At 40.4% G+C, this 23,012-nt stretch overlaps 1 protein-coding gene across 1 annotated transcript in view; it reads right to left on the minus strand.

Moving 5' to 3' along the window:
* LOC121423200 (neurogenic locus Notch protein-like) overlaps positions 1 to 22,159 on the minus strand; it is a 33,407-nt gene extending 11,248 nt beyond the window's left edge. The window contains exons 1-13 of the mRNA XM_041618520.1: positions 22,099 to 22,159; positions 21,600 to 21,683; positions 20,575 to 20,673; positions 19,648 to 19,767; positions 18,882 to 19,169; positions 18,602 to 18,725; positions 17,774 to 17,904; positions 17,247 to 17,366; positions 14,892 to 15,185; positions 3,300 to 3,423; positions 2,511 to 2,632; positions 1,706 to 2,002; positions 772 to 895 (exon numbers count right to left, since the gene is read on the minus strand). Of these exons, the coding sequence (XP_041474454.1) occupies positions 772 to 895; positions 1,706 to 2,002; positions 2,511 to 2,632; positions 3,300 to 3,423; positions 14,892 to 15,185; positions 17,247 to 17,366; positions 17,774 to 17,904; positions 18,602 to 18,725; positions 18,882 to 19,169; positions 19,648 to 19,767; positions 20,575 to 20,673; positions 21,600 to 21,660 (1,904 nt within the window). The 5' untranslated portion in view covers positions 21,661 to 21,683; positions 22,099 to 22,159. The remainder of the gene's footprint in view (positions 1 to 771; positions 896 to 1,705; positions 2,003 to 2,510; positions 2,633 to 3,299; positions 3,424 to 14,891; positions 15,186 to 17,246; positions 17,367 to 17,773; positions 17,905 to 18,601; positions 18,726 to 18,881; positions 19,170 to 19,647; positions 19,768 to 20,574; positions 20,674 to 21,599; positions 21,684 to 22,098) is intronic.
* Between the last annotated feature and the right edge of the window lie 853 nt (positions 22,160 to 23,012).

A 23,012-nucleotide genomic window follows, 5' to 3' on the forward strand; every position in this document is an offset into this window, starting at 1 on the left:
GCCCAATAACCATTATTATGCAATTAAGAAATGCAAATACACGTTATGAAATAAACACAATCTACCCTGATTATTCAACGCCACTCACTCCTCTCTACAGAATGACAGACGCACATAATCATACGCTCACACATTCACATCCTTACGACCTACGGAGATCACCCGTCTACGCATAATACACCCCTGCAGACAACCACACATCCTCACAAACTCCCAACACACACACCCACACACATCTGCCATCGATTGTTTCAAACAACCAATGACAATACTTAACCTTGAAAACCTTAGAGGATTCATCCAGCTTGCAGAGTTTGATGTGTCTAGTAAACAGGCCGACGATGATAAGATAACCAATTTGATGATATACATGCACATGTATTAACACTCTTTCATTAAGGCTTGGTCCCACTGCACTTACGGATGCAGAGAGGATGTAAAACGGGAAAAAACCTTGCCATCCATTGGAAAACGTTATGTATCCATTGTGAACTCTTTGCAAACGTGTTTCATACGCTCTATATCAATCGAGCATCCGTACACTGTGAATTCATTGTTCGCCAATTTTGTCCATTGTCTGAAGCGGATGAAAACGGATGGAGCCACCCCGAAATTTTGCTTGTCCGCTGTATCCGTTATGAGTACGTTTTGTGTCCGTCGGTCAGTGGGACCAGGCCTTTAGTTATCAATCTGTCTATCTATTTCACACTATATCCATTTTGTAATCTTAAAAAAAAAATTATTGTCCTTTAAATGGCCATACCTACGCACCTGTATATTTGACATATTGTGTTATAGGTATCAGTGCACCGTTTGTCCTGCCATTTATTATCATCTGTTTCCACAGCAACACAGTCTTGACTACCACCACCGTTTGGTTGGTCAGACCTCCAGTCTGAGAATGAGGAAAAAACGTGTTATCAGCCAATCGTGATTTTATCGGTTGGATTAACACGTATTCGTTGGGTTCCTGGATATACTATGTAAGATATACCACAAAATATTAATCATTTACAAGAAAATAGTTAATATAGGTAATCAAATAGTTAAGTATCAAAATGAAAAGCGTGAAACGAGATATAAGTATGAAGGATAATAGACAAAATTAGATAGCACCTTTGAGAGAATAGAGGAAAAAAGAATGAATTATTACTCATATAATAAAATCACTAGTTCTTTATCCTTCAATCAACATGCTTTGAATAGGATATCTTGAATATTGAGGGGGGGGGGATGTCATTGCTTTAAATGCTACCTGTGATTGCGTGTGTAGTATTTATAAATTATCATCGATGTAAGGTGTGCTTAAATTCAGTCACAAAGCTGCCATATTAGATAAATTTTTCATACCGCATTAAACGCATAAATACAGTAAAATGGCTTTACTTGGAATACGATTTGAAAAGAAGCAGTTGCAGCTACAGAGTGAAAGGGAAGAAGATGTAAGAAAGACAAAAAAAAAACAGTGGTAAAAGGATTGAAGACGCATGCTAACCCTAGGAAAGGAAAATGTAATTTTATTTCATACAATCCAATCTTTCGATATTGCTCAACTATATATTTATGTTGAAAATGTTAATTTGGCTGCGAAGTTAATTCATTATGATAAATACCATTAATCAATCCATCTATCTATAAATATACTAGCGACAAAAAAAATGGAATGTAATAATCTAAATCATTAACAAATAAAATTCTCACTTACTTCTAGAACTCGTCAATGTTCCTACGTCATCCATTGTACAGACATAATTTGTATCTGAGTCTTCATCAATACAGTTCACCCAGACTTGACGAGTTGATGAGAAATAATCGAATAGACCCTCAACCTCGGCAATTTCTGCGTCGGAACCAACGAAGAGAACAGATGCGTTCCTGGTCCCAGTTACGATGGTTTGGTTTAGAGTGACAGGGTTGAGACTATCACAGTAGGCAACTGCATCGTTGAAAATGATGTCTTCGGTGGAAAGATGAAAACACTTGCTCGCTGTGCATTTCCATTCTAGACGAGAGGAAAAAAAGGGCGAAAAAATGTGAGAATTCTGAATTTTGTTTCCTTTTTCAAAATGAGAATGCTCGAATCTGATAATTTGAAATGACAATGGTTCTGATGACATTTATTTAATGTTAGTAAATAATGAATAATTATTAATAAACAACTAATTTCCAAGGCGATATGAAAAAAGCTTTCTTTCCACAACGAAGCTGATGTACAAGAGTAACTACACAACATATCCATAAATTTCTCAAACGTGGATTATTATGGCGTACACACGTTGCAGTCCAAACATGCAAAACGAAAAGTCCCTATTGATTGTCGACTGAAGGACATATATTACCGACAATTACATTGAACCATACCAAAAATAAAGCAGACCCAATTATGTGAAGGTATGTAATCGTAAACCAGCTGAGGAAACATTTTGGATAGGTATTGGAAAGGTAATACTGTTTATAAGCGGAATCGTGAGAGCAGTGTTGGTGACAGGACCACATTAATTCAAATTTACCTTTGTCACAAAGATTCCCTGACCAGCTTTCATGGCATGTACATGTAAATATTCCCTCACTTGCGACGCAGTCCCCGTTCTGACATGGGCTGCTTGTGCATGGATCCAAGTCTGTAAGAGGTCTGTAAAAGGTGAAGATATAATAAATAAATGTTAATATTATTTACTCTTAGAGAGTCATTCAACAAGAATAAAGTGATGAATCTCTTCATCTTTCAAAGCTAGTAAACGAACCAGCAGCCATGCAAATAACTACCTTAAGTCCTCAACTACGATAATCTGATCGGATTTTTTTATTTACCTGTAAAGCAAAAATCAGCTGTTTTTCTCAGTAAGATAATTGCTGCTCGATTGATCTATTGCTCTTATTATTGGTATTTTGACCGACCGACAATTGAATAAAAATCACATTCTAATTCTGTGTCCTTAGTACACACTTAAAAGGCTGGATGAATATGATAAAGTTGTAATCACATATAGGACGTCAGCAAGTGAAACAAAGTGAAAAAAGTACAATACTGAGCTATGAGGTAGTTTACTGAAATTCGTTTAGGCTATTTCATTATAATATACATCATTGTACGGTTCATCTATATGATTATATAGAAGGATAAATGATAAATGTAAGAAAATTATTAAGCGCTATGAGCCATCGAAAGGTGGCCCTATGCCCAGCTATAATAGCCACTATTAGCATTATTAATATTTTATATCTGTTATACTCCTGCCCAGACGCACATCAACTAGTAAATGCGTTATAATTTTTGTTCTTCTACTGAGTGAACTTACATATGTATCTGACAGACTGTTTCGTACACGTCTGAACATGCTTTATCCTCCCATTCAGTGTGTACAGTACTCACAGCAACACACTGCTGGGATGAACCACCACCAGGTTGTCCAGATCTCCAATCTAAAAAAACAACATTTTTTTATTTATCAGAAATCATCTAAAGGTTGAAGGGTGTGTCATTATAAATTTCATTGAAAAGGGATTAAAATAAACGTCTAATTTTTGACATTTGTATTGGTGTTTACAGATAATAAGAGGTAATTTTGATGGAAATCTTGTGAAGGTATAGAAAGAACAAGAATATTGTATCAATGGAACTGAGTTGGATTCGTATGTGAGTGGAGTTTAGACAGATAAATTTTTGCATCTCGGGAGAGACAGACCTCATAGATTGTGCGCGCATGTGTGTATGTGGGGGGGGGGGCTTTATAGAACACATTTTCAAATCAGTCAGTCTCTTACGTACTGTGCTATCATGAGTAGTTATGAAGCTAATTAAAAGAATATGAGATGACATGTATACATCTTTTCTTTGTAATCAATATTCATCATTATTCTGGGAAAGGTTCTCTCTATCATATCTGTGTCAATGATTGACAATTAGAATAATCCATGTTTGTAAAATATAATGCACAAAAGTGTAAGAAAAAACATAATTATGTTCTTGAAGGAATTCGTCATTATATTGACTACAAACTTCCATCTTATTATACTTCAGAGGCTGAATTCATTCTCAGTTTGATAACTATAGCACTGTGGGTGTGTAGGTGTGGGTTTATGTGTGTACGTTAACGCAACCTGTAAAGTGGACATTATTGTGTGTGATGTTTAGAGGGTAGTTGGGCGCGCATGCGTGAGTGTGAGGGTGTGTGTGTGTGGGTGGGGGGAGGTTGACTGATATCTTTGTCAACATGAGTTTTAAAGAGCACATCTTTAAATCCGTCAGTCTCTAACATAGAGTGCTATCATGCGTAGATATTAAACTATTCAAAATAATCTATTTTGATATTTATCCAGTTTACTTGCTATCAGTATTCATTAATCTCTGAAGGGTTCCTTTTATAATACGATATAAATGTTGATGAGTTTGTCACGGACATTGATGTAAGTGTATCCCTTTAGAATGATTTGTTGGTTTTCCTGTCTTGTGAAGATGTGAACTTACCAAAAGCTTTGTTTTTCATTTTTCATTTTGAATAAAATATGTCTTTACGGATGCATCATCTGTGCCAGTGATGAAAATAATTTGGAATGACCAGTTTCATACACACAAAAGAGAAAAATAATTCTTCAGACATAAACGCAACCCGTTACTCATGTCAATCGTCCAAGGTGGACAGTAGTGTGGGTTTGTGTGTGTGTGTGGGGGGGGGGGTGCGTGTGAGGGAATGTGTACACACGCATGTGTGTGTATCTGTCTGGGAGTTTTTTTTTCTTTCCAACATCAGCTTTATAGAGCACATCTTCGAATTAGTCAGTCTCTTACATATAGTGCTATCATGCGTAGATATCAAACTATTCAAAAGAATCTGATTGTATATATACATCTTCCATTAGTATGATTATTCATCATCATTCTCTGAATGGTTTTTGTAATTAATATAATTGTTGATGAGTTTGTCACGGACATTGATGTAAGTGTATCCCTTTAGAATGATTTGTTGGTTTTCCTGTCTTGTGAAGATGTGAACTTACCAAAAGCTTTGTTTTTCATTTTTCATTTTGAATAAAATATGTCTTTACGGATGCATCATCTGTGCCAGTGATGAAAATAATTTGGAATGACCAGTTTCATACACACAAAAGAGAAAAATAATTCTTCAGACATAAACGCAACCCGTTACTCATGTCAATCGTCCAAGGTGGACAGTAGTGTGGGTTTGTGTGTGTGTGTGTGTGGGGGGGGGTGCGTGTGAGGGAATGTGTACACACGCATGTGTGTGTATCTGTCTGGGAGTTTTTTTTTCTTTCCAACATCAGCTTTATAGAGCACATCTTCGAATTAGTCAGTCTCTTACATATAGTGCTATCATGCGTAGATATCAAACTATTCAAAAGAATCTATGATTGTATCTATACATCTTCCATTAGTTTGAATATTCATCATCATTCTCTGAATGGTTTTTGTAATTAATATAATTGTTGATGAGTTTGTCACGGACATTGATGTAAGTGTATCCATTTAGAATGACTTGTTGGTTTTTCTGTCTTGTGAAGATGTGAACTAATCGCAAGCTTTGTTTGATATCTTTCATTTCGAATGAAATATGTCTGTACTGATGCATCATCTATGTCCATGACTGTTGAATAAAGATAATTCATGGTTAATATTTATCTATATACATTGACGAATCTTAACTCTGGTATGGCCATGTCAGGTTTTATACACACGAATGCCTCAGCGAACCGTCGGAATGACTATTCTTCCTTCAGACCTTAACGCAACATGTTACCCAGGTTAATAATAATAGGCATTTATATAGCGCCATCTATCTAGAAATATTCTATTCCGAGGCGCACAAGAAAAGAAAGAATGAGAAAGTTTGGATGAGTGTCAAAGTGCCAATAACTAATACTGTTAGAAAAGATAAGATTTCAGTTTGGATTTAAAGGTCTCCAGTGATTGTATAATTCTTAAATTTAATGGCAAATTATTCCAGAGAGAAGGTGCTGAGGCAGAGAAAGCTCGTGCACCATATGCTACACGTGTCTTGGGAGTCTTAAGAAGTTGCTGGTGTGATGATCTCAGGCTTCTAGCTGGTGCATAAGGCGTGACAAGGTCTTGTAGATATTTTGGTGCCAAACCATTAAACACTTTCCAAGTGAGAAGAAGTATTTTAAATTCTATACGCTTCCGGATTGGCAACCAATGTAACTTTTGGAGAATTGGTGAGATGTGTTGATATTTTGATGTACCAGTTAAAACCCTGGCAGCTGTATTCTGAGCATACTGAAGTTTATTAACATTGCGTGAGGTTATATTAAAAAGAAGAGCATTTCCAACATCTAATCGAGATAGTACAAATGAGTGTATAAGCATAGCAGCAGACTTATGGTCAAGGACTTTCCTCATGCTGTTAACATTATGAATATTATAGTATACTGATTGACATATTTTCTTTACTTGTGCATCCATAGACATATGTTCGTCAAATACGACACCGAGATTTCGAACTGATGACAAGGCTTTAATCAAGGAGTCCCCAACCTGTATAGTCCGGTCCTTAATCAAATGACTTTGTGATTTAGAACTAATAATCAACAAGTCTGTTTTACTTTCATTTAATTTCAACTTATTGTTTAGCATCCATGACCGCATATCATCTATTGTATTTTGTAAACGAAGCCTGGCAGACAACTCATTAGCAGGGTCAGTTGGATCAAACGACACATACAACTGTGTATCATCCGCATACATATGAATGTCTATGCCATGTTTATGCGCAATTTTTGCAAGAGGACTGGAATAGATGGCAAAAAACAATGGCCCGAGGACTGAACCTTGGGGCACTCCAAAAGGAAGTTTAACAGGAGACGACATATTTTCACCAATCTTGACAACCTGTGATCTATCATGAAGATAAGATAAAAGACAATCAATAACAACTCCTTCTATGCCACAATATTTCAACCGATCCAATAGCAAATCATGGTCAACAGTATCAAATGCTGACGAAAGATGAAGGAGAAGGAGGAAAACAGCCTTCTTGTCATCAACAGCACGAAGAATATAATTTGATACACGAACCAAAGCAGTTTCTACCCCATGACATTTCCTATATGCAGATTGGAAAGGTTCAAACAATTCATTATCCAAGAAATAGTTTGTGAGACGCACAGCAACTATGAAAATACTTACCATGATTTTCTTATTTACGAGATAACTGGATATACCCATTTGATTTGCTAGTTCATTACGATGAACCTGCGTGCCGAATATAGAGTACACAATTTTTCCTGCGCGCGCGCTGCATCTCCCTACCAACGCACTATCCCAAGATCGTCGCGCAATTTGGCGTCCATTTCCTCTCATGAGCCTGCGGGCAAGACATGTTGTCACACAAGGCGAGGGGTAGGAGGGAGGGTTCAAATGGGTATATCCAGTTATCTCGTAAATAAGAAAATCATGGTAAGTATTTTCATAATTTACATCAATAACTGGGATATACCCATTTGATTTGCTAGACCAACACGGATTCAACGTGAAGGGAGGCATGTCTAGACTAAGAAGTGCGTTAAAATAGGGAGATGAAGACACAAAGGCCGTTGCCTTACGGACAGGGGAGGCGATAAAGCCTCATGTGAAGAAGTCCTTAAGAGCAAGGAGTGAAGGAAAGAGGGGCGTCAATAGACGGACCTCGAGAAGTCGTGAACGACGATTCCAAGAAAGAGCCCAAGAAGAATGATACTAAGTATCATGGGCCCTCGGCCTAGTGTCAGGAGAACAACATCACCAGCTGACTAGAGCGTAAAATTCGGAATTTGTTGAAATTTTCAACAAGAATCGTGATCGGAAAACTGTAGCTTTAAGGCTCAGTAAGTGATCCATCGAACAATCTGAGAAGGCGAGAGATCTCAGAAGCCTCCGCGTGGGAGAAAGCGCCCAGAATTCGATATCCGTCTCAAATGCGTGAGGGCAGAACATCTGCAGAATTCTGATAGAGAGCTGTGGCAGAAAGTTACTAGCGGTCCGAAGGGGACTAGGAACGACGGAGAGTAGGGATTTAAGAAAACCACTCGTAAGGCAGTCAAGGGTCGAGAAAGCGACTGAGTGCCATCCTTTTAATAAGAAATACCGCGGACCTGCTGCCTATGTAGAATAAAGCAGTCTGGTTAAAATAGCTCAACCGGGCGTGTCAGAGAAACAGCGCGGTACACATCACGACAAAAGTGTGATAGACCGAGTGATCGAGAGAGAACTCAGGATCCCCTTTCTCCCGTACTGATCGAAGCACCCATCTGAGGGTGCAGTGCCCGCGGTGGAAGAGGTGGCTTGGCTCAAGCCACCATTGCCGAGAGAGCCCGTGAGGCTAGGCTGCGATGGATGACCGCCGGGCGGGGGAATCCCTAGCAGCAGCAAGTGTACGCCAGAGGGAGCTGGCGAAAAGTCTCTGTCATGATCATACGTGAAGGCGACAATCAAGAGATGTTCTAACGAACAGACATCGCCAGATATGATACCTCAACAGTACGTTCCCAACGGAATCGAATGAGGTAGCAACGGCCCTGTCCTATCAAGTTAGGGACGGAAACTGGCTAAGAGTGTCGATGTCCTCGCTTGAAGAAACAAGCGAAGGAGGGAGACTTGAGGAAAATAAACACAAAAATTTCCATCAGTCTGCGGTGAGAACCAGTTGTTTATGAAAACAGCCACAAGGCCTGGTCTCTCAGGTGATCGTAAGAGCAAGCACCGCCGGCGCCGGTTGCGGCAGCGTGGAACAGTCCGATATCGGAGAATAAGGAGTTCCAAAAAGCTGCGGGGGGCGGCAAAAATGACGCCCTAAGCAGTGGGGGATGAGCATCTAAGTTTCTAAAAGAAGAACTCCAGTGAAGTAAATCACTTACATGGAGAGACTCATCCGCAGTCGGCCCGAGAAAAAGCGGGTCGTAGTGATTGTGGTTAGGTAGGCATAAGCATACATGCATCCACGGTTACATCATCCTCGGTCGTGCGGTGACCATGGCCACATGCATTGCATGGAGGGAGGATGAAAGCAGCATGCGAGGTGACTCGAGTGTGCCGAGTGAAAAAGCTTCTAAATAAGAAGACGATTCGACAAATGGGCACGGTAAGACATCCACCGTAGACCACTCCACACAAGGAGGAAACGGCGGAGACGCCCGCAAGCTTGACCCACATAGAGAGCAGTCTATAACATAGACTGTTAGAGCTCGACCGATGGTCTGAAGGCGTACTGTTTGGTGTAAACTCGCCGACCCGGTACGGTGGGTGTGCCCAGAAAATAGGCATAGAATGCCGACAGAGAAGTCTGGGGCTTTAAACAAGCTTGAACGCACGTACATAGCCAATAATCTCATGAGATGTACGGCGGTTTCTTTCCTCCGAGATGATGCTTACCCGACCGGGAAGGACTCGGGGAACAGCTGTGAATGTCAACAGGAGGGATATCTAGCATATGAAAAGCTGATTCCCTCCAGGTATTCGGTGCGGGTGCTTTCGGCGGTGTCCGGCTGGACGACCGGTGATGGCAGCTCGGGCAGGGCTCGAACGAGCCGCCCGAATACGAGACAATAGGTTAACATAACCATAATGCACCGGGTGGTGAAGGCGTAGCGATTACTAAGCACAGGAGAACTTTAAATCGCCGTGACATTCAGATCCGATATACATACTCATAAGTTCGGAGAGCTATGAGGTAGTGAGACATACCGCTGAGCGGTGATGGTGCTCATATCGGAGTCGCCCTCTCTTCAGCGGCGATCGCTGGAGGACGGGTGTCTGTACTAGCCCTGACTCTGGCCTTGCAAGGGTAGGAGCTAAGTAAGACAGGGCACCCTTACTTTCGAATAGAAAGTGAGGTTCAGGCCAGAAACCGACGGTCCCGTCGCCTGGGCGGACGGACCGCGGACGTGATAGGTTGCCCCCTCAAAGCAGCCAAACATTCTCACGAGAGAAGTGCGGCATGCGGTATGTAAGAGATTCTTACCTCCAATCTACGGGCCCGCTTAGGGGGTAGAATGGAGAGAGTTACCGCTGAAGGAGTCGTCGCCGTACGTGGGCTTGACGTAGAGGGCGAATTCGGGAGTAACTGCATAAAAAGGGGAATACCCATGCAGGTAACTCGCCGATGGCTCCCCGGAGTGCGGGTTGGCGAGAGAAGTCTCAATCCGCTCAATACCCGACGCCAGCAATAAGACCGCGGCGGTCTTATAATGACGGAGAACACGAGGATAAGAACCCGTAATGCTCGGGGACGCATAGATGCAGCCTGAACGGATGCAAAGTCCAGCCGTCGGTCACCGAGAGCTTGCCGACATATTGATGCTTGAAAGCCGTATGTCGGAAGCACCTGCATAGAAACGGGGGTCACCGTGTAGGTGAACAGCGTTTCAATAAATGCCCGGTGTGAGAGGACAGGTGATTGCTTGAGCCGCACAGTGCTTAGCAAGGCGGCTGAAGCTGATATGAAGCGTGGGTGAATTACCCGCACTGCTCATGGGAGTATGTGCGACGCCTGACCCACAAATATCGGGAGTCTGGTGACATAATGGAGGGCGATGCCCGTATGTCGATAACACCTGTGTATTAGCGGGGATTTCCCTTGCAGGTGCGTGAGCCGGCGAATCATGAAATCGCCGGTGACTCTCCGAGGTGCAAGATGGCGAATGTCTGCTTAACCTGCCCGGTGCTCGACACGGCGGTTTTAGCTGACAGGGAGCATGAGGATAAAGATCCGTGATGCTCGAGGGCGTTCTGTTGTAACATGAAGTTACGACGCATGGCCATCGGCACAAGAATCAGAAAGAAAGGTCTGCCCGCAAAGTGGGATTAGCGACCTAGACTTTCTTCTTGTTATTCCTCTTCTGTGCGGCCCCCGCCGGGGGGCAGAAGAGGGAACAATCATCGGGAGTCTGGCGACATAGTGGCGGGCGACGCCCGTATGTCGATAGCACCTGTGTATTAGCGGGGATTTCCCTTGCAGGTGCGTGGGCCGGCGAATCATATTGCCGGTGACTCTCCGAGGTGCGAGACGGCGACTGTCTGCTTGACCTGCCTGGTGCTCGACACGGCGGTTTTAGCTGACAGAGAGCATTAGGATGAAGATCCGTGGTGCTCGAGGGCGTTCTGTTGTAACATGAAGTTACGACGCCTGGCCGTCGGCACAAGAATCAGAAGGGAAGGTCTACCCGCACAGCGGGGTTAGCGACCTAGAATTTCTTCTTCTTCCTCTTCTATGCGGCCCCCCCGGGGGGCAGAAGAGGGTATAATGATTGGGAGTCTGGTGACATAATGGCGGGCGACGCCCGTATGTCGATAGCACCTGTGTATTAGCGGGAATTTCCCTTGCAGGTGCGTGAGCCGGCGAAACATGATATTGCCGGTGACTCTCCGAGGTGTGTTGGATGGCCGGTGTCTGCTTGATCCGCTCGGTTGGTAGTACCGTCGGCTGAAGCAGGCAAGCCTGGGGGTAAAAACCCGCAGTGCTGGAGGGCACTCTAGATTAGCTTGAGAAGCTGAGAGGCCTGGCCATCAAAAGAATCAGAGGACAGACCGCCCGACGGAGCGGGGCTTACGTCTGTGGTTCTCCTCTTCTTCTTTTCTTCTTCTTCGGTTGCTCCGGCGCCGGAGCGGAAGAAGGGACAAGAGGCTGGGCTGCGCCTGTCTTCCTCTCCTTAGCTCTCCCACGGGGAGAGCTAGCCGAGCGAGAGGAGGCGTCGGCCGAATCTGACGGCGTCAGATTGAATTGAGAGTCCGACACGGTCGGACTCAGGTGCCTCTTCCGACTAGGGGCTGGTAGCCCTTTGCCGACGCTCCCTAGAGGGGTCTTACACGGCATCGAGCCTAGTCTTTGCCGGGTGGAGAGACCCGTGCTCTCCCCCCGGACTTTAGGTGACCCGATGGCCGGTGGGTCTGACAGCCCTAGAGGAGTCGCCGTTTTCTGTACTAGTGCGACGCTCCCCAATAAGGTTCAGGTTCCGGGACGGAAGCCTTGGCCATCACCGTGCGGGCACGTGGTCGCAAATCCACGGTTCCACCCTTATTAAGCGGGACACGTGAACGCGCGTCCACGGTTCCACCCCTTTGAGAGCCCACGGGGCTCTGACTCTGTTCTCGCTATCTATACTACCTGTGGTGGGGGATAAGACCCCGGTGTCGGGCCCCGAAACAGCAGCCGCCTGAGGCTCTTCAGAAAGAGAGTCCGAAAGGCTCATTATTGCCGTAGGGTGATCTAGTAGTAAGATAGAAAAAAAAAGAGAAGCAAAGGGGGTAGGGGGGGGGAACAAACCCCAACCCAGAAGACAAGGACCTCAAAAAGCGGACTTTTGAGAGTCAAAAACGGATCTCACAAGGATGATACAAGGTAAAATCCCAGAACAAAGGAAACAGTAATAATTGAGAATTATTAAGAGACACTGTCCCTGAAGTCCGTTAGAAAAATTAATTATTTGATTATCACAACAAGAATCTGCTTCCGCCAAAATTCTGAAAAGAAGGAAGGGGGGAAGCATCTAAAAAGAAGAAAACACTAAGTTTTCTTCTTTTTTTTTTGTTGTTGTTTTGTTGTGTCCACCTGTTCAAAAGAAAAAAAATAATAATTTTTCTTGAGGTGAGGATCAGCTAAGGAAAAAAGGGGAGCAAGATTCCCTTTCTTTTTTTTTTTTTTTTTTTTTTTTATAAACAAGAAGTTTAAGAAAAAAAAAATTATAAGTCCAGAGACCGGTAGCTGACTTGAAAAGGAAGGGGGGAAAAACAAAGATAGCTTTCCCGAGAAGGAAGGCCGAGTCAAAGGCGACGAACGCTGACAGGAGACGGCTTCCTAAAAAAAATTCTAAGTATTCTTGTGAAGGAAAGAAAATATTTTTTTTTTTTTTTTTTATAATTAATTGAATAATTAATCAATTAATAAACACAAGAACAAAGGATTGATTGAAACAAAAGAACAATCAACTAACTCGAAACAAGAAACAAAGAACTTGAATCGAGGCAAAGGAGCAAGTCAAGAATTAAAAGAATCAATCAATTAATTAATTAATCAATTAACCAATTAATTCAATTAATAAATACAAGAGCAAAGGATTGATTGAAACAAAAGAACAATCAACTAACTCGAAACAAGAGACAAAGAACTTGAAACGAGGCTGGAATACGACGCTCCTAACGTCCTACAGAACCTATCTGTGGAGAAATAAATCAATTAAATTCACGACGAGTCGTATAAACGAAGAAGTCAGTGAATAAAAAGAATTAAAAGGATTAAAAAGGAGCGAAGACAACGCCCGAGCAGGAAGGCGCGGAGCTATGGGGCGGAGAGGTGAAGACAACCCGCCTGTGAGAAACGTATCTTTAAAAAAACAAACTCACGAAGAGGGACAAGAAACGTTAAAATAATATCACGGAAGCTCCGCGCGACGTGATAATCCTATAACAATCTTAGATGAGAGAAAATAAGATTGAAATAAGGGAAGAATTGCACAATAAAGTATCCAAACGGAAAACAGAAATGCAATTTTGAGAGTGTACTTAGCTTGCGACTGCACTCGACCGCAGGCGAAAGTAAAAGAGGAAATGGACGCCAAATTGCGCGACGATCTTGGGATAGTGCGTTGGTAGGGAGATGCAGCGCGCGCGCAGGAAAAATTGTGTACTCTATATTCGGCACGCAGGTTCATCGTAATGAACTAGCAAATCAAATGGGTATATCCCAGTTATTGATGTAAATAACCTTTTCTAATATCTTTGACACAAACTTTAAATTTGAGACAGGTCTATATTTTTTTGATTCCTCTGAGTCTAATGATGGATTTTTCAAGAGAGGAGTGACAAGTGCTTGCTTGTGGAGGAGCCGTGGTGTAGTGGTTCTGACTCTCGCCTTGTAAACAGAGGGTCGTGTGTTCGAATCCCACCGCGGTCTGGCGTCCTTTGGCAAGGCGTTAATCCACACTTTGCCACTCTCGACCCAGGTGCTAAATGGGTACCCGGTAGGATGTGAAAGTCATTGTAGCTTGTCCAGTATTGTGTGCGCCTCACAGGCGACTGACTGGAATACTCCCCAGGGAGTGGAGGATGTGCACACATTGTGTGCGGGAATGACTGATTGAATCCGATGACCGGGGTAATAATATATCTGTAAAGCGCTTAGAAACGTCGTTCCGATGGATTAAGCGCTATATAAAAGCGGATTATTATTATTATTATTATTGAAATCATGAGGAAAATTACCAGTTTCAACAGAAATGTTGATAATTTTTGTGATTTGTGGTTATCGTACAAAGTGAATATGTGTGTGTTAGGCGCGGTTTCCTACGTAATTTCCCTTAGGGGCGGATCCAGGATTTTCCCAAAGGGGGAGGAACAATTGGATAATCCCCCCAAAAGCATTTCAAACAAAAATTAAGTACATTTCGTCCACAAAAAATATTGAGAAGCAAAAAAAAAGGAAAAAGTCCTCACTTTAAAAAAAAGGGGGGGGGGGTCACGAGCTGGCTGTGCCCCCCCGTAGACCCACCTGTGGTTTCACTCATGTTGTGTCTGATTTATTTGAGGTGTTTTAAGCTATTCTAAATATTCACATTGTGATGGTTATCTTTAGTAGTTATGATGGTGATGATATATGCATATACACATTATGACCTGTACATTCTTCAGTATGCCTACACAGTTTTGTTTTAACTTGTGAGATCAATTGCAAACCTGGGGCCCTTGACACAAACGTTAGCAATGATCGTAGAACATTATTCTACGATTGATTAACTATAATGTATAGTTATGGACTATAATGTATAATTGAACGTAAAAATCAAGCGTAAACGTACATTGATCGCTAACCTTCGTGTTACGGGAGCCCAATGAAAAAAGGGAGAAAAACGTGCCAAACTCATCATAAATATAAAAATAAAAATCTTACTAGTGTCAGAGGTGGTTGTACCATTGGCGTCGATTACGCAGACGAACTGGCCTTCGACGGACCGATCGTTACAGTTGACCCATACGTACTCCTCTGTAATACCAAATAAAGTCTGAACATCTCCGATCTCCGCCGAGGTGCTCACGAACAGCAGTGACGTATTTCCTGTTTTATCTATAGGCGATACTGGGTTCATACCATCACAGTAGGCCAGCGCACCATCGTAAGAAAACTTTGAACTTGCACGATTATAACACCTATCCGTTGTTTCAGAGCACTGCCACTGTAACTCATCTAGAAAGCACACAGGAAAAACGGAATAAATAAAGATGATTGTTACAAATAAAATGGAATCCCTTGTAGACAGATCGGTAGTGATGCATAATCTAGCAGTAGGCTGTTCACATAAGTTTAAAGAAACTAATTGCTACAGTCTTATACACATAAAAAAGTTGGGACATTAATCAGGAATATCTTGATTTTCTTCATTAGCCACTTTTTGAAAAGCTAGTCTGATTTGAAAGTTATTGTAATGCAATGACTTAATTATTTATGCATGGCATATGGAATTGAATTAAACCGTCTATTTCTTAAGGAAGAACAAAAATTGATATATTGGAATCGCACCAAGCTCATTAAGAAACACAAAACACGGAAACTATTGCTCATTTATTTTGGGAATGTCCCCTTACTCGTCGATTTTTAGATGATTTTGAAAAATACACTCTTAAAAGTGAAATAAAATTATCTTTTAATGACTTTGTATTTGGCATACCAGCTGGAAATTCTTCTTTTAATTTTGATATTTTACATGCCAAATATTATATCTTTTCAACTAAATGTTTAAAAGGAAACTTATCATTCTCATCATTTCAAAAGAATTTAAAGTATCAGCATGAGATAGAACGAACAATGCATATGCAACAAAATAAGTTTATTGTATATCTTGATGAATCGAGGCACATCGAGCTTATTTAAATTATGTATTGTGTATATGTATGATATTGAATTTGATGTATCACATTCATTTTGCATTTGTTTATATGTGTTGTGGAGAAATATTGAATAAAGACTTTATTTGAAAAAAAAAAGAAACACAAAGCCCATGTTACTATTTGTTTTTCAGTGCTCCCCCCAAAAAGTTTGAATAAATTCTATGAAAAATGATATATGTGTAATATCGTGAAGCTATCCTCCTCATAATATTGGTAAATGAATGACAAAAAGATTATTGAGAATCTTGCGCCTGAGTGAGCAACAATATCTTTACAAAAGTTTGTATAAAATGACCCGTGTAAAACTTGGATGGATAAATATTGACATTTTTCATTAAGATGAAATGAACTTTATCTAAAAAGATTGATTCGATTCATTTCTAACCTTTTTCCTCAACATGTTTCCCTAGCTTTGTACCTGTATTACATGTTACACGGAATGGATTAGGGTGAATTTATCTATTCTTTTATCCTTTTAAGGGATACAACGCCAAGTTGTGAAAATAAAAAGCAACATGTATGAAAAAAGTGAGCTCCCTATTATTGTTTATCACGCTTATGCTTAATATGTCTATTAGAGGAAAAACATATAATTTTTTTTCTAATTTAATGTCCGCAGATCCACTCGGCATAAGCAACGTTTTTTTTCAAGTTTTTTTCATTCCCCTGTCCCTCGAACGCAACGTGACAGGTTTTTTCGGAATTCACCTGCGAGCATAAACATAGAAAAGATAGGACAACAATTATAGCACTATCTCATGGAAGAGATCAAAATACTATGTGAAAAAAGAAACGCTTGTGCTGTAGTTTTTTTCGATTGCAATGACGCTTTGATAATGTAATTGTTTTTATAAGGGAGCAACATGCATCATATATGAAATCTAAAGCTCCAGTTTTGGAGCTATGAGTTTAATGTACACCATGTTGCTTCAGATCTTATTAATAATAATAATAATCCGCTTTTATATAGCGCTTAATCCATCGGAACGACGTTTCTAAGCGCTTTACAGATATATTATTACCCCGGTCATCGGATTCAATCAGTCATTCCCGCACACAATGTGTGCACATCCTCCACTCACTGGGGAGTATTCCAGTCAGTCGCCTGTGAGGCGCACACAATACTGGACAAGCTACAATGACTTTCACATCCTACCGGGTACCCATTTAGCACCTGGGTCGAGAGTGGCAAAGTGTGGATTAACGCCTTGCCAAAGGACGCCAGACCGCGGTGGGATTCGAACACAAGACCCTCTGTTTACAAGGCGAGAGTCAGAACCACTACACCACGGCTCCTCCACGCTTTTGTGTTTCTTAAATGTTCGAGTAGTTTAATGTGGTAGTTGATGAAATCACTTACCTAAATCACATCTGACTCCTGTCCATCCAGTGTTGCATTCACATGTGTATCCATTGGTTATTTCCGTGCACTGACCATTCAACATGTATGAACAAGGGTTGCTGTCACAAACGCTGGCAGCTGAGGAGTGTGATTATATTATGTTTACCATGTATGCGAACTGATAATTGAAGGCTGTTTCTTTTGTATTATTTCTTTTCAACCAGTTGCGTTTGTCAATTTGGTGGAGGGGGGGGGGGGCACACAAGCAAAGCACCAATGGGACCAAAGGGATGGACAGATGTAACATCCCCCCTCATAAATAAAATCGCTTTCAATTGTCTGAGAAAATGTAATTTGGGAGAAATTAAATCACACGATATATGGAGGACCTGCTCGTCTGTGACGTCACAAGATCAACATTTTTGTAAAAATTCATGAATTCGTTTTTCTTTGACTATTTTTCTCGGGATATAAAACGTTTGTTTTTTGGTCTGCTTTCATTAAAACCAACTTCTTCAGGGTTAACTTCCCCTTTTCATACTTACGAATAAGTTGGTCACATAGTTCTCCTTCCCACCCTGCATCGCAGGAGCAAGAGAAGAAGTAAACGTCATCTGTACACTCCCCGTTCTGGCATGGGTTGCTTGCACATTCGTCGATATCCAGCGGAGAAGAGCTGCAGTTAAAATCAAATGCTCGGCTTGTGAATTCTATATGTACTTTTGATAAGTATACAAGTACACTGTTAGCTTTGCCGGCAATCAGTTATTTCATTCAACTTTTCGAAAAGTAACAGAATTGAAACATATTTATATTTTAAATTTTACACTCACACTTGAAAACAGGACAAGTAAAACAACCATTTCTAATCATGCTACGTATTTCACTACACAAACAATACGAGCATAACGCGCGAGCTGAAAATTCTCTATAAATTGATACAAAATGGGGTCATTAAAAGATTATTTCTTTCGGGATTCACTAAAAGCACAGATATAGCTCTCCAATTAATTAATGACCATGCAAAGCTCAAGCTGACATATAAAAGATTTGACAAAAAACAGATCACTTCAAGCAGATCTCGTAATCATGAATAGGATAGTCCTTTATATTCCACTTACATAATAATCCGAGCGAAGGCTGAAAATTTTATATATTTAGTCCAGAAAAGAGAGTATTTCATAAACTACCTATTTATGAATTACTGAAGAGCATATCTTCCTAAAGTCGAAAAACTGTTTTGAAATATTCCCCTTAATATCGCAATCAGTGGTATGATGTGCAATTTGACAAACGAATCTTTTGTAGAGATTTTGGAAATCCAGAATCTGCTTGTGTGATATCATTTTACTTTGAACTGTAACCATACTTACATATGTATCTGGCAGACTGTGTCGTACACCTCTGAACATGCTTTATCCTCCCATTCAGTGTGAACAGTACTCACAGCAACACACTGCTGAGACAAACCACCGCCTGGTTGGTTCGATTTCCAGTCTGAAGCAATAGAGTATGCAATAATTATTTTGATTTAGGTCCGTCTCAATAAAAATATTAACATTCAGATTTATACTCTCAGAGCAGAATGACTGCCCCAAAACACAACCAAATGATAAAAAAATAATGCAAGTTGGAGCATGAAATTTGTCTTACTTCTTGTGGGTGTCGTGGTGCCAACAGCATCGATTACGCAGATGAACTCGCCCTCGGTGATATTGTCATTGCAATTGATCCAAACGTAATCTTCAGTTATGCTTAAAAGGCTTTCGACTTGTCCGATCTCTGTGTTCACAAACAGCAATGAGGCGTCTCTTGTCTCTGGTATAGGTGACACTGGGTTCTTACCGTCGCAGTAGGCAAGTGCAGCTTCGTAAGAAAGCTTTGCAGGTGAGTGATTGTAGCATCTAGCAGTTGAATTAGAACATATCCATTGTGACGAATCTAAAAGTGGATCATTTGGAGAACACAGATGAGCAATCATACATGAGTAATTATTGATTTTACAATCAGTGTTAGTCCGAGATGGTCTCAAACGAAAAAGAGCCTGATCGACACAAAAAAGAGATCGATTGGTGTTCCCAGTTACTTACATTTGCTTGTACGCAAGATAGAATTATAATTATTGATATCATTATATTATTAAGACAAAATTATAAATCATAATTAACACGTAATCTAAATTATCGACTTGCGAGGATAATGTACCTGGATGTTTCAATATAAGAAGTATATTATCAAGTAAATGGCCCTTGAAAGCACCCGTACTTCAAATCTTCTGTGGTTTTGAAGAAGTCATATAGTCTAACGGATCTGGGTCACTTTGACCCTCTTCCTCCTCCTACAAGTGTTAGAGCAAAGAAAACATGGGGAAAAGGGTGAGAAAGCCATGGCGAAAATTGATAAATGCAACAGGATTTACCCAAATCACAGTTAGATCCTGTCCATCCGTCCTCGCAAACGCAGATATACCCATCGACAGTGTTGACACACCGTCCATGGAGCATGTGAGAACACGGGTTACTGTCACAAGCTAGAACGGCTATTAAAAAAACACAAATTCATACATTAGAAGTCTCTGTCGGAGATTGGATATAAACAAGGTGAATACTATTTGAAAATTGAACTTTTAAGCAGTTCATTTCCCCCATTTCCTGTGTAAATTTAGGCGAAGGGTGCAAAATACAGCAATTATTGCTCAGAAAATGAAAGAAAAAAAGGGGCAATATCATCAGTCACACACACGCCATTTATCAAATATTCAAAGCAAGAGGGGCTTGATCAGATGGCACTAATATGGAACTATGACATTTAGCAATTGATTATTGTGTGGAGTCAGTTTAATAAGAGAAATGTTATAGAGAAAAAATGTATATGGATCTTATTCAAGTGCAATTATGCTCGAAAGAAAATTGCCAAGGGAACTAGAAATATCAGGGAAGATGACTAATACTCCCGCCCTATATCGTTAGTTTTAAATGCCAAAACGCATCTTAATTGTTGAATATTTTTGGTCTATAGCTATCCTATGTGCTGGTTGCTAATAAAAATGTTTCCTAGAAACCCTTGCTATACTTTTTAGAGTTAATTTTGGCACCCCCTGAATGTTTAGAATGTTGTTTGATCATGTGTGCCAAGTTTCATTCATTTATTTCGTTTATTATTTTTATCACAATCTGAACATTATTTCCACCTCTCGTCTTGACTATGTATATCGATTTTTTATATTTCAGAAAACCATCCCTATCGATTCGTAGAATTGATTTTCATCATCATTGCGCATTGCGTTTCATAATGAAAAGGCACTACATACATTCATTCATGAGGTGGATCGCGTGGAAATACTTACTTCGTCCACAGTTGATTGATTGTTCGCCAAACCTTGACATGACAGAAGCATCTTTGGTCCTCTCACATGAAGTACTTTTGCATTTACGTCTCAGGCAATCTAATATGATAAAAATATATTTAGATTGAAAATGTACATGATAGTTCTAGTACGTACAAAATATCAATGCATGTATAGTAATTTAAATTCATGCACTTTGAGTGGCAATGGGATTTGACAGGTACACATAAATTAATTTAAAACGTACCACTGGGACATTGACAAGTGGAACATAACTTGAAAACACAGTGTGAAGGTAAAACGTCTGGATGGGGGATAAAATCTTAGAGGGTTCACCTTCCTGGAGTGAAAGGGTTTAGCGAGTAATTTTTTGTCACCACCTTGGACCTTGTCATGATGGATTTTCTTTAAGCATTATGCAATAGTAAGATTAAAGGATATGTTACAAAATTTTCTTTTTATGGATTTTGATGAAAATTGCACCCCCGATTGAAGTTTTCCCATGGGCGTTCTTACACACCCGCACACACACTTAAGCAGGCCTGTTTCCACGTTGGCTTACTATCTATCAACTTCAGACAGTTTCTGCAAGGTTGAATATTGAATGTGAAATCAGGAGTGGTGCTACTGCTAGGGTATTTTGATAGGGGTGAGACGATTTCGAGTCTTAACGAAAGAGAGAGGGAGAGAGATAGAGAGGGGGGGGGGGGGGTTGTGGGAGAAAGGAAGAATTAAAAGGAAAAGCGAAAACAATGATACATAAAGAGAGGTATTTGGTCTTGTAAATCTGTTACCGATGTAAAATATATATATATAGGCCTATGACGTAGTGACATGATCGGGGCAGAACGAAGTAATTTCCTCAATTTGTCAAAAATTTCAACTAAAATCCTGGAGAGATTGCAAAATATATTCTATTATATAATATAAATAAATAGAAATTGAAACATGCGTTTATTAGATTAAAAAACTCGACTTCACCACGGAAGTGCAAAGCTTGAAGAAAAGCAATAATAATTTCTCACCTGAAAATTGACATTTTCGACGTCCTCCAGTCTCACCATCGTAACACGTGATTTCTGACATTCCAGATACCGATAATCCAAATACTTTAAGGTAAAAAAAAAAAATTGTCATAGATTCGATCACACCCATTATTTTTCACACAGTCACTGGTATAGATCGAACTTAAGTCAGATATTTAAGCTTACTTTTAAATTATGCATTTTATTTTCTGTCACAAAACGATAAATATATCTGTTTATGAATCGATTCTTAGCATCTTATAGTGATACCAAAACATGGAATTCTTCACCATGTTCACGTGGATGTTTTAAAAGCCGCATGGAACTCATAGACATGATAGACATGATAGATTGCTATTATAATTACTTTTAAAAGTATTAATAAGGAATATTCGCGTAAGCTTAATTAAGCATTTAGCATCATAATGCACTCATTGCTATATCAATATGTAAAACGCATTCATTCAAATAAGAACAACCAGAATGAATATTAACTTACGGAGACAGATCAGGCTGGCGATGATAATTGCTGGTGTGTCCTTGATAGGCAAAATCAATGGTAGAGGCAAATGATAATAACATCTTTATTATATCTAATTGAATAGTTGTTAAATTGGTATACAACCAAGAATAAAAGCAAATGCATTACAAAAATAAATGCATTTTCTTGTGCGTTCAAAGTGAACAATGAAACTGATATTCAATTGAGATTTCAAAGCAAGAAATTACGTGAGCATTCCAGATATCAGGAAATAGTGGGATACAGATATCGCTTTGACCAGGGGCCCGTTGCAGAAAGAGTTGCGTTAAAACGCAAGCCCAAAATCAATCGCAAGTCCCAAATGCGCGCTGTTGATTGGTTGAAAATGAAGTTCGCATGATTTTTAGAGTTACGGTTGGTGGCAACTCTTTCTGCAACGGGCCCCAGTACCGGCAGCATAGAAACGTGTTTAGCGTTTCTGTGCATATAGGCATATACAGATCAAAACCGGCCATGTCACGATACCTTATGTCCAAACAGCGCGTTTTTTTTTAATCAAAAGTTGACATTGGAATCCGTTATCTTTGTTATAGAGCTAATAGCCTTTCTGTTCTCCTTGGAAGCATTTTGAGACGTTGCTCTTACAACGCACTTGGCCAACTGTTAAATACCTTCGTTATAATGGACTCATTGTTGTCGTCCTGTGGATTTTATGAAAAGAAAAAAAAAACAAGTATAGTGTTCAGACTATCTCCCGCTTACCGAGACATATCTCTCTTGTCGCCTATCTTTCTAAAATCCCGGGTAAAGAAAACAGGAGACGGTGGATTTTTCTCTCGAGCGTTCACACTGTGTTTTCCGGAGGATGTCGATCCAGGTAAGCGGGAGATAGTCTGAACAAGGTAACAGTGACACCGTTCTTTGCTATTTCT

This window comes from Lytechinus variegatus, chromosome 10 (genome assembly GCF_018143015.1).
Source record: "Lytechinus variegatus isolate NC3 chromosome 10, Lvar_3.0, whole genome shotgun sequence".
In the NCBI taxonomy this organism is placed as follows: domain Eukaryota; kingdom Metazoa; phylum Echinodermata; class Echinoidea; order Temnopleuroida; family Toxopneustidae; genus Lytechinus; species Lytechinus variegatus.